Genomic DNA, 17,203 nt, shown 5'->3' with positions numbered 1-17,203 from the left:
AGAGAGAGAGAAAGAGAGAGAGAGAGAAAGAGAGGAAGCGACATGTTCTTTAAGGAAAAGTGGAGAAGTTTGCCTGGCTGCATTAACTAAATATTTAAAATATGCAATTGCGTTGTCTGCATTCTACTCTATTCACTTGCATATGGGTTTAATATTTTTCAATAAATTCCAACTCAGGAATTATGACAAGAAGAAAGGTTTGATTGCAGAGAGATGGAGAGAGAGATTTAATGGATCCTGGACAAGTTTGGCCGGCGGCATGTTTAGCATGCTACTCCAGAAGGATAGGGAGAAAAATGAAACGGTTTAACAGTTCACCCTGCTTTAATGAAAGCCACGGCATGCAAATAGATAACGTCAGCTAAAGTTGGATCAAATGTGTGCGTTATAATAAATTTTACACTTAATTTTAAGCACGGAGAAAGTGTTGCGTACGTGTTAATTAATGCAACGCGAGCAGTAAAGCCAAAAAAATGAAGAAATTAGAATAAGAAAGGCAAAAGCACATGATAAACCTGTCGTTCACTGGTAAGAGTGACCACAACTTGCCTTTCGCAATGAGCGCTTCCACTTCTCCCCCAGAGCAGTGTGAAGGGACGCACACGCCTTGCCATATCCTCTTGACGGCATTCTGCAAGTGGTATTGAAAGAAAATGCTCACACTGGCAACTTTCGCTATGTATTTGCAGTACCACAACGAGCGGTCGCGACCGAGAGCCTATAGCACCTAACTGAGTACTGACACGCATTTTCAAAGTTGTGAAAACTGTACTGTTTCTGGCACGGAAAAGAATGGCACTTCTGAAGCGTGAAGTTTGGAGAAACACTCATGAGATGCTATTGTGAGCAACATTGTTTGGGAACTTCGCCCTTTTTTCGGTATGATGTCCGTGGTTGACTTTTTTCGCGACAACTTGGTTCACTTGGCATGTGCTACCTGGTGTGTTTCCGAATAGACAACAAGCGAATAAACCTTTTGAACCACAGTGTTTATGCGCTACTCGGTATGTTGCACGAGATATATGGCCATACATGACCAGTTCTACAACATGACTATGTGCGACTGGGTAGGTGACCGCACCGACACGCAGAACAAAAGGCTAAAAGTGAGGAAGTCAGCCACCGACAGTTTAAGAAGTCGGCTAAAGATAATTGCAGATGCCGGCATCAAAAGCAGCAGAGTGTAGGGAACGAAGTGAAGCGAATACAATGGGACCTGAGCGTTTATTGAGCTAGGGGCGTTGAGCAACAAAAAATTGTAGAAGTCGTTTACGCCCAAGTGAAAAAAATTTCGCCGTGCGGCGTGTCGCTACACTGCTTCGATGCTAATAGCAGTACCGTCGACCTTCATCGTGAGGTGGGCTCTGCAGGAATTGATTTAAATTTCATACTAAATTTGGCCTTGAAAAGCCGGATCTGGCGTTATCGACATTATCGCGACGTCTGGCACAGAGCGAGATTCAGTTACGTGGTATAGCAGTAAGGCTAGTTATGATGAAGCTGCTCATAAAAATACTAATGCGAGGTGCAGTGGGCCGTTTCTTCTAGCTGTTCTCAGGCGTGGCCGCCGCAGCGGTCGTAGGAACGGAGCAAACAAGAGTACCACGATGTCATGCGGAACCACCTTCCACGTACACAGGAAATAAACTGGCCCGTAAAGACATGCATTACAAGTTATTTTGCTAGTATGGTTTTTTCAGTGTATCAAGGGGCCCCTACCGTTATCCGTTATTTCACGCAAAACAAAATTCAGTAACGATTTAGCGGTAAATGCCAGAGAAAGGCATTGGCACTACGTCGCACCACTCTGAAGTACCGGATCCATGTTTTGTACTGTGTTCACCACATTGCAAAGTGTTGTTCAGGAGCTCTCTAGACACACGTCCTGCCTCTTCGAGGAGCGAAGTGCAACTGATGGGGGCCCGTAGCACACCACCATCAGTAGCAATACATACATACATACATACATACATACATACATACATACATACATACATACATACATACATACATACACACATACATACATACATACATACATACATACATACATACATACATACATACATACATACATACATACTACCCTAATCTCTCCCATCCCCTCACTACCTTTACCACGTGACCAGCTTTCCACACCTCACACACATGCACTTTTTTCCACTTTTACAATCCTATTGGCAATGCACCAAAAAGAAAAAGAACGGCAAGTACGAAATGTCACGTCGCTACTGTTTATGCGACGCAGACACTGAAAGACAGACAGGTATGGACGATGCGCCACTTCCTACTTAAATCCTATTACTAAATGTGATATCTGTATACATATGCTCAGGAGCTAAAGCAAATAGGGAAGCCAAGCATTCCAGTGACATTCATCGCCGTAAAATGAAATAACACAAAGCTAGGCTGAAGAGTACAGCCTACCTTATGGCATGATTCGCGCTTACCATTCTGGTGAATAAATTGTTTTGTCCCGTAATTTGCCGCCCTTCGTTCTTGCGATTACACGTTCGCGCAAGACAGTGTTTTCTTGTGTAATATTATCACGTTCTTTTAAACTGAGAAGGCTTAGGAGTAAGGATCAACGGCGCATATCTCGGCAACCTTTCATTTGCAGATGACATTGTTCTGTTCAGCGAAACTGGGGATGAGTTACAACAAATGATTGAGGACCTTAAGAGAGATAGTGTAAGAGTGGGGTTGAATATTAATATCCAGAAGACAAAGATAATGATCAATAGCCGGGAAAGGGAACAATAGTTCAGGCTCGCCAGTTAGCGTGTAGAGTCTGTGAAGCAATACGTTTACATAGGGGACTCACAGGGGACCCTGATCGTGCGAAGGAAATTTACGGAAGAATAAAAATGGGTTGAAGCACATTCGGCAGACATTGTCAGATGCTGACTGGAAGCTTACCATTATCATTAAAAAGAAAGGTACACAATCAATGCATTCTAGCGGTGCTGACTAATGGGGCAGAAACTTGGAGGCTGACAAAGAAGCTCGAAAACAAGTTAAGGACCGCGCAAAGAGCGATGGAACGAAGAATGTTAGGCGTAACGTTAATAGACAGGAAGAGAGGGGTGTGGATCAGAGAGCAAACAGGGATAGCCGATATTCTCATTGACATTAAAAGAAAGAAATGGAGCTGGAAAGACCGCGTAATGCATAGGTTAGATAACCGGTTGACCATCCGGATTACAGAATGTGTGCCAAGAGAAGGGAAGCGCAGTCGAGGACGGCAGCAGACTAGATGGGGGTGATGAAATCAAGAAATTCACAGGCGCTAGCTGGAATCGGTTGGCGCAGGTCAGGGGTAATTGGAGGTCGCAGGGAGAGGCCTTCGCCCTGCAGTGGACGTAAAATAAGCTGCTATTGCTGCTGCTGATGATGATTCAACTGAGATGGATGGTAACGTCGGCAGACGGAAAGCGACCAGAAATATATACGAGCATTTATAGTCGAGGATTAAATATCGCAATACAATATAGGACGGAAAAAATATGAAATAAACAACATAGCGGCTTGCTTGTTCTGTCTTTCGCTATGTACGAGTATGTAAGCAACATTTAATTGCGGACAATGCTACAACTGGTCGGCCTGCATTTCTGCATTCTTTAAGCATATTATAGCGTTGTTTTACAACTGGGTCTCAGAAACGGCAGATGAAAAGAAGTTCTGTATATAACAAAATGCATGGCGTAAGGAGCAAGCAAGCAAGCAAGATACTGTTTTGTGTGCGTACGTGCGTGCGTGCGTGCGTGCGTGTGTGTGTGTGTGTGTGTGTGTGTGTGTGTGTGTGTGTGTGTGTGTGTGTGTGTGTGTGTGTGTGTGTGTGTGTGTGTGTGTGTGTGTGTGTGTGTGTGTGTGTGTGTGTGTGTGTGTGTGTGTGTGTGTGTGTGTGTGTGTGTGTGTGTGTGTGTGTGTGTGTGTGTGTGTGTGTGTGTGTGTGTGTGTGTGTGTGTGCACGGCTACTTTGTTCACAGATGAAGAAGTAGTAGAAATTATTAAAACGTAAATGAGGCCGGCAAAGACAACAACGAAATAAATCAGAAAACGAAACTATATATGAAAATTAGGGAAAGCATAGCATTCACAAAGGTGACAATGACAAAAATTGATGCGTTATTCCTTCAAAAAGGTCAGTATAAATATTTTGCTGCGTTTTCACTGACTATACATTGCGATCAATAGAGAGGCAGTTGAAATGAAGTTTAATGACATATTCCATTTTTTTCTTACTCAGGTACCACCGGGGGAAGCGAGCGAGGCAGAAAAGAACCTTTTAGAGTAGGCGGCCAACACAGAGATGGGTGCGAAAGAAACAGACCGATACATCGACGCACATTTCTCGCACACGCGTGGCGCACACAAGCAGAGCACGAATAACCAAGGCAACAGACTGATTTCCCTACGTTCAGAGTGCATGCCCAGTTTCCCTGCCACGACGACAGTAGCCGTCGTCGCTTTCCCGCTGCAATTATGTTCAAGGCAACATTGGGGGCAATGCCGGGGCTATTGCTACTGGGGATTTTCGCAGTGGATGTTATGCGGAAGTTCGACCGATGAGTTTGCTCAGCCCCAATTTTATTGTGGCATCATTTTATCCTGACCTTCCTGCGCTTTAATATCGAGGGTTCGGTGGGTTTGTGATGGCACAAGAACAACAGGCTACTTAGTGTACAGTTGCCGTTCATTTCGCTAGGGACTGCTACTACCGACATGTTTGGCGGCAGAGGTTGCGTAGCGAAAGCTTCCTTTTCACAGAATCGATCTCGCTCGCTGTGGCCTCAGCGAAGGCCAGGCGAGCGCCTTCGTTCCGTGTAGAGCGAAGGTTGCACTCAGTCTTGAGCCATGTAGCCCGTCGAGGCTCGAGCTCTTGTGCAAGCTCAAAACGCAGCCAGCTTACGCTACTATATCCACCAAGGTGAGACGTCGCTGAAGACACAAATCACTCGATGTATCGGATATGTCCTGCGTAACATTTGGGGAATGAGCGATGTTTGATCACTGAATTTTAATTAGGATGGTGATAAGATATGCAACACTGAGCCCCTCATTCAATGAAGACACGCTCGAACGCGTCTACCGAGGCCACGCGACGTTCGAAGCAGAACCGCTTGTGTCAACCTCAGGGCCACTTCCTATTGAAACGTCCGAAGTAACTTGCACTTGTGTGGGTGGGTGTTTTATTTTTGCAGCGAAAGCTGTTGTGGGGTCTAATCAACTAGATGTATTTGATGTCGACACCACATGTCGATGGGGGGCGAAGTGCAAAAAACATTTGAATACATTATAACGTAAAACTATTCCGATTTTTCTCTATTTCATTTCCGCCATTGGCCTTCCGCAATTGGCCAAACATTTTCGGGAGACACTTACTTCGCCTTTCCGTCACGCGACGTCACAAAAACTACAAGAGCTTCCCATCTAATATAACGTGTTACACACTAAAATTCATAATTAGCCCCCCACTCCCCCTCCTCGGAACAAAGAAATAACCTCTTTCCCATTTTGCACCTCTTTCGCTACTAGCCCGCCGCTGCACGACAAAATTGTTTGAGCTGCGCCCAGATCCTGTGTCTGTCACGCGGCGTCACAAAACCGCGAAATTTCACCAGGTCACTGTGACGTGTACAGACTAAACGAGCATTATATGCCGCAAACTAAATGTTTTCCGGAATTACCGGAGACTTGAGGCGCTATAACGTAAAGCTATTCCAAACTTTTCTATTCCAATTCTGCCATCAGCCCTCCGCGATAGATGAAAAGCTTTTTTTAGACCACTCCCACTTCGCCTGTCTGTCACGCGACGTCACGAAAACCGCGATAGCTCCCCATCTCATATGACGTGTACACACTGTGATGCGACGCCTTTTCCCCATTAGAGCTCGGCTATTGGTCAAAAGCTTTCGGGCTGCACCCGCTTCATCTGCCTGTCACGCGACGTCACAAGATTGCGAGAACGCACTACGTCAAAGTGACGTGTATCTGTTAAAAATGCATGAATATGCCGAACAAAACTGATTTTTCATCTTAATAGCCGAAGGCTGCCCTGTTCCGAAAGGAGTAAAAGATGGATGCCGCCGATGGCTACTCGCACCTGCTGGAGAGCAAAAGTTAATTTGCGCATAATAAAGCTTTCTCCGTGGTCGGGTAACGTTTTCGAGCGCTTTCGGAACGTTTACGACCTCGCTCTGCCAACACTTCTTTGTTGAGGATCCGTTTTAGTTGCATTCTTAAGCTTCCGTTGCATGCTGCCGCGATTTTCGACCAGCCACCGCAAGCTAAGTAAGGGAAAGCGGACCAATCGCAGACGTCGGCACCACCCTCTTCATCCGGTTATCGATTTTCAGTGCAGTGGCTCGGCCCCTTCGTATCCCTCTCCACTTAAATGTGCTCCTCGCCTCTTGTCAGCCAATTATATAAGAGAAGCCGCTCAGGGTAGGCAATGTTATTCATTTTTAAAGCAAACGAAGTGACCTCCTATAAATGAGGAGAGCGTTTGATTGGTCTCTTCAGACAACCCTGCAGGTCACCGCCCTATACTTGCGTCGACGGTTAAGCAAATTTGACGTCAGGAGATTGGAATGAAAACATATTGGAATAGTTTTACTTTATAGGGCCCCTGGGGGCTATAACGAAAAGTTATTACAAAATATTTCTATTCCATTTCTGCAATCAGCCCTGCACGATTGGTCAAAAATTCTTCTGGGGCACCCCCACTTTGCCTATCTGTCATGCGACGTCACGAGAAACGCGAAAAGTCGCCATCTGTTATGATGTCTATGTAATGATTGTTTATGATTATACCGAACAAAAGAAAAATTATTAGTTCCAGTTCTACATCTTCTGTTGCCATTAGCCCTCCGCAATCGGTCAGAAATTTCTGACTGCGCCCTGTTCTCCTGTCTGTCATGCGACGTGACGAAATTGCGAAAACTCACCGCGTCGAAGTGATGTCTACGTAATAGATATGCATTGATACGACAAAAAGCTCATACTTTCTTTTTCTTGGAATGGTCGGAGTTCGCACCGTTGCGAAAGGAATAAAATATGTCTGCCGGCATGTTTGCGGCATCGCTCGACCAACTCATCTTCGTTGAGGATCCGTTTTAGCGGCATTTTTAACCTTCCGTCGCACTCCGCCGCGATTTTCGACCAGCCACCGCCCTAATCCAATAATCGGTTATCGAATTTCACTGTGCCATGGAGCGTTTTATTGAGGGCGCCGCCATTTTGCGATCACAGCGCCGTCTATCGTCCGGCGCCATGCTGGTATGTGGGATCGCGCGGGAGGGTGCACGGCGAACGTGCTGTTGAGGACGAGTGGCAAAATTTCGCGTTTTCCAGAGAGGTGTCAACTAGTTGTTTGGATAGGAAAACTTCTAAGCGTGTCGTCACTAAGCTTTCAGCTTCGATATAGCCGCAATATCGAACGGCTGCGGGCCTAGAGGCACTCTCGCAGCTTTGATCACGATCGAAATAGGAGACAAGTTTGAACATTGTCGGTGCGTAGCATACACATGTAACGTGTTGCTATTGTATGTCTAGCGCCTTGCACTCTATTAAGGTATCACTCAGGCGACAACAATGCGGTGTGCCGCACCAGCGTACACTGTAAAATAATTTACACCCTAAAAAGTGAAAAGGGTGTAAATGTGTCTATAACTCGCACCCTTAGGGTGTCCGTTACCCAATCCGGGTAACTGCGAAACTCCGAGGAAGCACGTTTTTCTAGTTTTCGTGCGCCTAAAATTTATGGCGGTACTATTTTCTAAACCTTGTTTGCCTGGCACCCGAGCATCAAGCTTTATCACATAAATAACTGTAATATAACTCCATCGAAGGGGCTGTTAACATGGATGAAATGAGCTTATGATAGTGGCCGGGAATATGCCACGATCAACGCACGCAAAGCGTTCAAAGATTATGCGCTCTTAGGTCTAGAATGGTGCCTGTGCGTGTAAGGGCACCTCGCCTAATCGAGAGAGCTGAAAAAGGAACAACTACTGTTTGCATCAGCACCTTTATTTTCTGCAGTGAAACCGCTGCACGGTGAGTCGCGTCGACAGAAGCACGGAAGCACGGGAGAGCCCATGTGATCTGTGGCCGGCAGACGGTAGACATGGCTTTGGTTACAGAATGGAGAAGAACATACCTTCTCTTCTTAGTCAGCACGTACTATTTACATAATACGTCCTCGGTCAACTTCCGCCAAAGCGTTGGTTTCCAAGCATGATAATCTCGAAACGCGTTTGAATGAAATTTTACTGCGCGTGCACGAAGAAATAGTTAATTTCGTCCATTCGCGACGACTCCAATTCGAATCTTTCTTTCACATCACAGATTGATCGTGGCGCCGAGTTCCGAGTTCGTCGCCGAGCGCTCACTGAGAACAAGACGTTCCAAACACGCACACGATGGCATCAAGCCCTTTCCGTTAATGCCGGCGGCAATGCAAAACGGACGCTTCTCTGCTATCGCAGCGGCGGGGTCTACGAAGTCGCCGCTGCTGACGATGCACTTCACGCTTGCTTCCGAAAGTTTTTTTTTGCAGGCCGTATACAGCAGAGTGGTAGCCCGGCGACCATTAGTCATCTGACATCGCAGAAATCCCACACGGAACACGTTAGAATCGAACTAATTCACAAGTAAACTACACCATTGCAAGCTGCCGCTGGTAGAAAACGGAATTAGCACATAGCAGTGAAAGGAGGAGAGCGGCGCGGGGCGCTGGTTCGAGGACACGTTATTCCTCACCGATAGAACAGTCTATAGCTCAGCCCCATCGAAACCCTCTCCACTACTGCTTGCTCCCCGCCTTTTCCCAGCCAATTAGATAAGAAAAATCTGTTAAGGCAAGCCATACTATTCGTTGTGAACAAAAGTGACCTCCTATAAACGAGGACCGCGCTTGATTGGTCGTTTCAAACTACGCTTCCTGTCACCACCCGTTGCTTGCGTCGGCGGTTACGTAAATTTGCAGCAAGCAGATTAGAATAGTGCTCACTGACCTGGAGAGGCAGAGCAGAAGGGTGGGACTAAAAATTAATCTGCAAAAAACTAAAGTAATTTTTAACAGTCTCGGAAGGGAACAGCAGTTTACGATAGGTAGCGAGGCACTGGAAGTGGTAAGGGAATACATCTACTTAGGACAGGTAGTGACTGCTGATCCGGATCATGAGAGTGAAATAATCAGAAGAATAAGAATGGGCTGGGGTGCGTTTGGCAGGCATTCTGAGATCATGAACAGCAGGTTGCCATTATCCCTGAAGAGAAAAGTTTATAACAGCTGTGTCTTACCAGTACTCACGTACGGGGCAGAAACCTGGAGGCTTACGAAAAGGGTTCTGCTGAAATTGAGGACGACGCAACGAGCTATGGAAAGAAGAATGATAGGTGTAACATTAAGGGATAAGAAAAGAGCAGATTGGGTGAGGGAACAAACGCGCGTTAATGACATCTTAGTTGAAATCAAGAAAAAGAAATGGGCATGGGCAGGACATGTAATGAGGAGGGAAGATAACCGATGGTCATTAAAGGTTACGGACTGGATTCCGAGGGAAGGGAAGCGTAGCAGGGGGCGACAGAAAGTTAGGTGGGCAGATGAGATTAGGAAGTTTGGAGGGTCAACATGGCCACAATTAGTACATGACCGGGGCAGTTGGAGAAGTATGGGAGAGGCCTTTGCCCTGCAGTGGGCGTAACCAGGCTGATGATGATGATGATGATGATGATGATGATGATGATTAGAATAAAATCAGGATGGAATAGCTTTACGTTATAGGGCCCTAGATTTAGATTCACATTAGACAACCTCAGGCTGTCAAAATTAGTCTGCCTCTTCCCCCCCCCTATACTTCTTATTGGACAAGCGTCGCTGTGGTACGTCAAGCGCTATGAATCTACTTTACCATTAAAATTTTATTTACGTAGCCTAACTTGCGATTGCGCATCTTTCTTCTCTTTCAAACTGAAACATTCTCTGGGCCATTCGGGGGGACATTGTAATCATAAAACGGCCGATTCCGCGGATGGTGCAATCAAATCTGGGTCAGTTACGAAAAGTGTGAGAATAGACGGAGACGACCGCAGAGCTGATCTAATAAAAACTGGACAATCCCGGAGACTATGATGAAAAGTCGTCACTTCGTGGGCCGATATCCACCCCAGTATACTTAATATAAAGTTTGAATGAGGTCTGTAACGCGAGGCGATCCTGTAGGCTGTGCAATCCTGATGTTATCGGATTGCAGTCGCCGAGGGGTAATTTCGTGAACTTAAACTGCGCTAGGGACGAAGTCACCGACGTCGAAGAAGACAGGACGAACGCACGCCTGTCTTCTAGATGCGTCAGCCAATCGTCAGGGTATCTTTTCAAGAAAGATCTTGATTTTTTGGTGTAGATAGGGGCTTGGTGAGGAAGTGTTGCGTGGTCACGCGGCATGCGCATAGTTCGAAGAGGCAGCTTGTGTGATTTCAATAAACCCGTGAACTGCGTTCGTCCTGTCGTCTTCTACCTCGGTGTCTCGTCCCTAGCGAAGTTTCAGTTCACGAAATTGTCTTACCAACTAGCCTCCCAACAGTCTCGCCATTGAGGTGCCGTCTGCATGCCCCCAGCTTCCTCACCACTTTATCTCGATTTGGCGTCGATGTCCGCCGTGTAGACTCCGCGGCAGCTCTTAGCGGTCACTTGGGGGCTATGATTGATTGGTGACGCGTTTTTCAGAGTCGTTGGGCTGTTTAACATGCATAGGCATGTTTTATTCCTCTTTGTACGTATACCGCTGTTCATATTGTTTCTTCCTGCACTCGCAAAACGTCGGATCTGCCAGAACGTAATCACTACGTCAACGTCGCATACAATGCATGGGAACTTGCGTATGAATTTAAACATAAAGTGTAAAGAATTCCACAAGGCAGGAACAAAGTACAGTGAGAAAAATCACGCGTGTCTGCATAGTATTTAGTTTAAATGATTCAAAAAAGCTTTCCTTAAAGTACATTCCAACACTTGCGCTTAATCTGCCGTCATTATTTGGCAATTTTCATTCTTGTTTTTTGTTTGCTCCTTAGACTATCGTGCGCTCTACCTTCAGTCCTGGACAACGATTCCTCGCCTATCTGCATTAGTGGTAACTGCCGAAGCCGTGCACTACCGTAACATCACCAGGATGAGACGGCTGTTTGCTGTGAGCGTGTGCCGGTGTCAAAATACATGAGTTGAGTGCTTGAGTGATTTCATGCTTGATTTCTTCGAAAGGTACCGTAGTCATATACTTTGTACAGACAACGCTGACGTCTCGTCATTCCCGTGTTGTACTTCAAAAGTTCAGAGAAAATCCCGCGGCTGTAGGTGCCTGCCTATAGTAGTACACACGTGCTTACTTTCCTTTGCTAAGCTGTCGTAACTGGCCAAGGTCAACGGGGACCCCGGTATACGCGGCTCATCGGTGACACGTGTGTGCCTTCTGCTACGTATGGTTGCGTCCATTTATCCTTGAAAATTTCTCTTCTGTCTACGCGATGACGGCCGCAGCGAAACCTCACTGTTTTGGTGTTTCCGTGTCAGTAGCAGTGTTTCAAGTGCGCTTTGCGCCGAAATTGCGACACACTGCAACACGGGCGCTCGCACGCGCGCGAACACGCTAAACAACGCGCACGTGTGGGCACGCACGCACGCACCAACGAGCACGCACGTACACGGCTCAAACGTAAACGGCCCCAAGAAAGCGACGCTCTCTGCAAAGGCGACCTCACCGTATTCCGCGGCAATGGCTGCACGCTGGCGCGCTCTGCATGCGGGGGCACGTGCGTGGATTCCGATATCTGTGCCTGGCAATCAGTGTCTCGTTGCAGTCGAGGCCCGAAAAGCACCGAGAGACATGCCAGCTACAGAAAGACTGTATCTCCGCCATCTTTAGTGATTTACAAACCGAACGCGGCCTCAAAGCCTAGTTTCTTTCCAACCCCCTCTCCCCCGAACCCGTTCCCATTTTCTTTCAAATCGAGAAGCACATTGCTCTTTTATCACGACCGATGCATAAATATTTCCCTCCGGATGAGTTTGTTCTCCCTTTCTCGGCGTTGTGCCGGTTTCTCAGAAAGCCGAGGAGGGGGGGGGGGGGGGGGTAGGTCGCGCAGCACCTTCAGCGCATTCGGGGGAGTTTCCCAACCCTTAAACGCGACACAACCTGTTGCGAGCGACGGCAGGTTGCAAAACAAAAGTTGATCTCGACGGGCCACGGCGCTCCGTATTTTCGCCTGTGACGCGGAAAAACGTGTGTAAAAGCTTCCTTTACGCTCTCAATCTGCGCGTCTCTCGTAACCTTGGACTCCGCTTCAAGCGCTTCGTGCCACCCTTACTCCGGCATTCACGGTCCCAGATCATATCGAGGAAGCGGAGAACTAACCTTACTGACTGCTAATCGACGGACGCAATTCGATAGTACTCACGCTTGGGCGTAATACAGCCTCCTCGGCTCGTTGTGGGAAATTTTCAAGTGCGCAGGTTGAATATTTCAATCTCAACAGACATCTTTATAAGTTAAACAATACAGCAGCTCCTTAAAAACACACCGCTATATTGTGTTGAGTCGTTTAAGGCGACACATGAAATTGACTTCTCCGTTTATCTTGCAGGATATTAGCTTCAAAACGGAGTTAAGATGCTCAAATTTTCCTACAACGATAAAAGACGTCGCATTAATACTTTTTTTTTTCGGGCGTATCTTCTGCTTCGAAGCAGGTGCACGAACGGTTGTCAGCACATCTGTCTGGACTAATGACAGGAAGCAGAGAAATGAAACGGATATACCGACGTCAAATTCCTGCAGCGCGTTGCTGCTGCTCCGACGAACTAGCGCGTGAGAATGGCCTCTGAGATCCAGCTGCGTAATCTCGGAGGCCGGGTCATATGAGCTTGATACCGTTTGTCAGCGAGCGAGCAGAGCTGAGAATGGCGTTCTCGGTGGAAAACACCGTCTCCGCTTCAGGGCGGTCACGATTATGAAAGAAGGACCAGCTCCCTGATTCACCTTAAACGCTTCACCACGAGCGGCACAAGGCCGGAAATCACCCGCCGTGGTGGCGCGGTGGCGTGTAGTGCGTTCTTTGTCGTTGCGTTGCCAAGCCCCGAGGGGCGCGGGATCAAATCCCGGCCCCGGCGGCGGCATTTCGACACGGAGCGATATGTAGAAATGCCCCTGTACCGTGCATTGGTTGCGCGTTAAATAACCCTCGCTGATCAAAGTTAACCCGGAGGCCTTCACTATACGGCTTGCCTCGTGATCATATCTTGGTTCAGTTCAGTTCAGTTCAGTTCAGTTTATTTCCAACAAACCCAGAATCAGCTAAATCCCCAGAATCCGATTTATTTATACTGGAAATACGTTCTCCATCGAAAAAAAAAAAAAAAGAAGACTGCTCGCCTGGGAAAACGCTGCTTCTGCTGCGATGGAGGAGCGTGGACGGATGAATCGAGTGAATGATATGTGCGGTGTACATGTACTTAATTACTTCAGGTGGAGCACTTATAAGCAACGTATTTTTATAGTGATTATCGTTACATGTATTGTTGCATAATTCGCTTGTTTTTTAGCTGCTGTGTTTGAGCCTATTCAGGGGGAGAATGCGGCGCAAAAACACTGGGTAATAGAAGCGAATGAAAGAAGGAACTAACTGACGGACGGGTGGATACTTCACTGCTGCACTGGATAGTATGCACCGCAGTAAACTGCTTTCGCGTCACTCGCATGGATCTGATAGACCCATCGTTGTTGCCTGCAAGTGCAGATTTATTGCATGAAATAATGCGAAGGTCTAAAACCCCACAATCTAATGATGTTTCCAAACTGAACTTTGCACATGGAACTGTGTGGCTGAATACTTATGTTATATCATAAGAAGCCAACAAACACTAACACCAAGGACAACATAGGGGAAATTACTTGTGCTTAATAAATGAAATGAAGAAACGATAAATTAATGGAAATTAAAGTGGATGAAAAAACAACTTGCCGCAGGTGGGAACCGAACCCACAACCTTCGCATTTCGCGTGCGATGCTCTACCAATTGAGCTACCGCGGCGCCGTTTTCCCATCTACTTTCTTGGGTATTTAAGTGTCCTAGTAGAACCCTGGGAGTGTTAGCCAGTGCCACCACTCACAGACCTTGGCGGCAGACGTGGAACGTCTTCTTTTGCCGCAGGCGTCACGAGAACGTGATCTTTTTAGGGTGAAGGCAACTGGTCAATAAACCCACATATGCTATATGCTACCTGAAGGCATCAATGTTGCTGGATTCGAGACCCTCGTTATGTAATAACGAGAAGATAGGGAGTTAACCGAGGGGCCCGATTTTTATTAGTCATATCATAAGAAGCCAACAAACACCAACACCAAGGACAACATAGGGGAAATTCATCATCATCATCATCATCAGCCTAGTTACGCCCACTGCAGGGCAAAGGCCTCTCCCATACTTCTCCAACTACCCCGGTCATGTACTAACTGTGGCCATGTTTTCCCTGCAAACGTCTTAATGTCATCCACCCACCTAACTTTCTGCCGCCCCCTGCTACGCTTCCCTTCCCTTGGAATCCAGTCCGTAACTCTTAGTGACCATCGGTTATCTTCCCTCCTCATTACATGTCCGGCCCATGCCCATTTCTTTTTCTTGATTTCAACTAAGATGTCGTTTACCCGCGTTTGTTGCCTCACCCAATCTGCTCTTTTCTTATCCCTTAACGTTACACCCATCATTCTTCTTTCCATAGCTCGTTGCGTCGTCCTCAATTTCAGCAGAACCCTTTTCGTAAGCCTCCAGGTTTCTGCCCCATATGTGAGTACTGGTAACACACAGCTGTTGTACACTTTCCTTTTGAGGGATAGTGGCAACCTGCTGTTCATGATTTGAGAATGCCTGCCAAACGCACCCCAACCCATTCTTATTCTTCTGGTTATTTCAGTCTCATGATCCGGATCCGTGGTCACTACCTGCCCTAAGTAGATGTATTCCCTTACCACTTCCAGTGCTTCGCTACCTATCGTAAACTGCTGTTCTCTTCCGAGACTGTTAAACAATACTTTAGTTTTCTGCAGATTAATTTTCAGACCCACCCTTCTGCTTTGCTTCTCCAGGTCAGTGAGCATGCATTGCAATTGGTCTCCTGAGTTACTATGCAAGGCAATATCATCAGCGAATCGCAAGTTGCTAAGGTATTCTCCATCAACTTTTATCCCCAATTCTTCCCACTCCAGGCCTCTGAATACCTCCTGTAAACATGCTGTGAATAGCATTGGAGATATCGTATCTCCCTGTCTGACGCCTTTCTTTATAGGGATTTTGTTGCTTTCTTTGTGGAGGACTACGGTGGCTGTGGAGCCGCTATAGATATCTTCCAGTATTTTTACAGATGGCTCATCTACACCCTGATTCCGTTGTGCCTCCATGACTGCTGAGGTTTCGACTGAATCAAACGCTTTCTCGTAATCAATGAAAGCTATATATAAGGGTTGGTTATATTCTGCACATTTCTCTATCACTTGATTGATAGTGTGAATATGGTCTATTGTTGAGTAGCCTTTACGGAATCCTGCCTGGTCCTTTGGTTGACAGAAGTCTAAGGTGTTCCTGATTCTATTTGCGATTACCTTAGTAAATACTTTGTAGGCAACGGACAGTAAGCTGATCGGTCTATAATTTTTCAAGTCTTTGGCGTCCCCTTTCTTATGGATTAGGATTATGTTAGCGTTCTTCCAAGATTCCGGTACGCTCGAGGTTATGAGGCATTGCGTATACAGGGTGGCCAGTTTCTCTAGAACAATCTGACCACCATCCTTCAACAAATCTGCTGTTACCTGATCCTCCCCAGCTGCCTTCCCCCTTTGCATAGCTCCTAAGGCTTTCTTTACTTCTTCTGGCGTTACCTGTGGGATTTCGAATTCCTCTAGGCTATTTTCTCTTCCACTATCGTCGTGGGTGCCACTGGTACTGTATAAATCTCTATAGAACTCCTCAGCCACTTGAACTATCTCATCCATATTAGTAACGATATTGCCGGCTTTGTCTCTTAACGCACACATCTGATTCTTGCCTATTCCTAGTTTCTTCTTCACTGTTTTTAGGCTTCCTCCGTTCCTGAGAGCCTGTTCAATTCTATCCATATTATAGTTCCTGATGTCCGCTGTCTTACGCTTGTTGATTAACTTAGAAAGTTCTGCCAGTTCTATTCTAGCTGTAGGATTAGAGGCTTTCATACATTGGCGTTTCTTGATCAGATCTTTCGTCTCCTGCGATAGCTTACTGGTTTCCTGTCTAACGGCGTTACCACCGACTTCTATTGCGCACTCCTTAATGATGCCCATGAGATTGTCGTTCATTGCTTCAACACTAAGGTCCTCTTCCTGAGTTAAAGCCGAATACCTGTTCTGTAGTTTGATCCGGAATTCCTCTAGTTTCCCTCTTACCGCTAACTCATTGATTGGCTTCTGGTGTACCAGTTTCTTTCGTTCCCTCCTCAAGTCTAGGCTAATTCGAGTTCGTACCATCCTGTGGTCACTGCAGCGTACCTTGCCGAGCACGTCTACATCTTGAATGATGCCAGGGTTCGCGCAGAGTATGAAGTCGATTTCATTTCTAGTCTCACCATTCGGGCTCCTCCACGTCCACTTTCGACTAACCCGCTTGCGGAAGAAGGTATTCATTATCCGCATATTATTCTGTTCTGCAAACTCTACTAATAATTCTCCTCTGCTATTCCTAGAGCCTATGCCATATTCCCCCACTGACTTGTCTCCGGCCTGCTTCTTGCCTACCCTGGCATTGAAGTCGCCCATCAGTATAGTGTAATTTGTTTTGACTTTACCCATCGCCGATTCTACGTCTTCATAAAAGCTTTCGACTTCCTGGTCATCATGACTGCATGTAGGGGCATAGACTTGTACCACCTTCAATTTGTACCTCTTATTAAGTTTCACAACAAGACTTGCCACCCTCTCATTAATGCTATAGAATTCCTGTATGTTACCAGCTATTTCCTTATTAATCAGGAATCCGACTCCTAGTTCTCGTCTCTCCGCTAAGCCCCGGTAACACAGTACATGCCCGCTTTTTAGCACTGTATATGCTTCTTTTGTCCTCCTAACCTCACTGAGCCCTATTATATCCCATTTACTACCCTCTAATTCCTCCAAT

General features: G+C 46.5%; 1 protein-coding gene and 1 non-coding gene across 2 annotated transcripts in view; both read right to left on the bottom strand.

The window, feature by feature from the left end:
• The window catches only part of LOC126525223 (nose resistant to fluoxetine protein 6-like), a 100,162-nt gene that overhangs the window by 51,183 nt on the left and 31,776 nt on the right, over nt 1-17,203 (bottom strand). The window contains exon 3 of the mRNA XM_050173256.3: nt 550-631. Coding sequence (XP_050029213.3) covers nt 550-631 — 82 coding nt within the window. The remainder of the gene's footprint in view (nt 1-549; nt 632-17,203) is intronic.
• TRNAS-CGA (transfer RNA serine (anticodon CGA)) lies at nt 14,023-14,095 on the bottom strand. Its single transcript has one exon. It is a non-coding gene; the product is annotated as a tRNA-Ser (tRNA).

This window comes from Dermacentor andersoni, chromosome 3 (genome assembly GCF_023375885.2).
Source record: "Dermacentor andersoni chromosome 3, qqDerAnde1_hic_scaffold, whole genome shotgun sequence".
Classification (NCBI taxonomy): domain Eukaryota; kingdom Metazoa; phylum Arthropoda; class Arachnida; order Ixodida; family Ixodidae; genus Dermacentor; species Dermacentor andersoni.
This window is presented reverse-complemented; position numbering and strand designations above follow the sequence as displayed.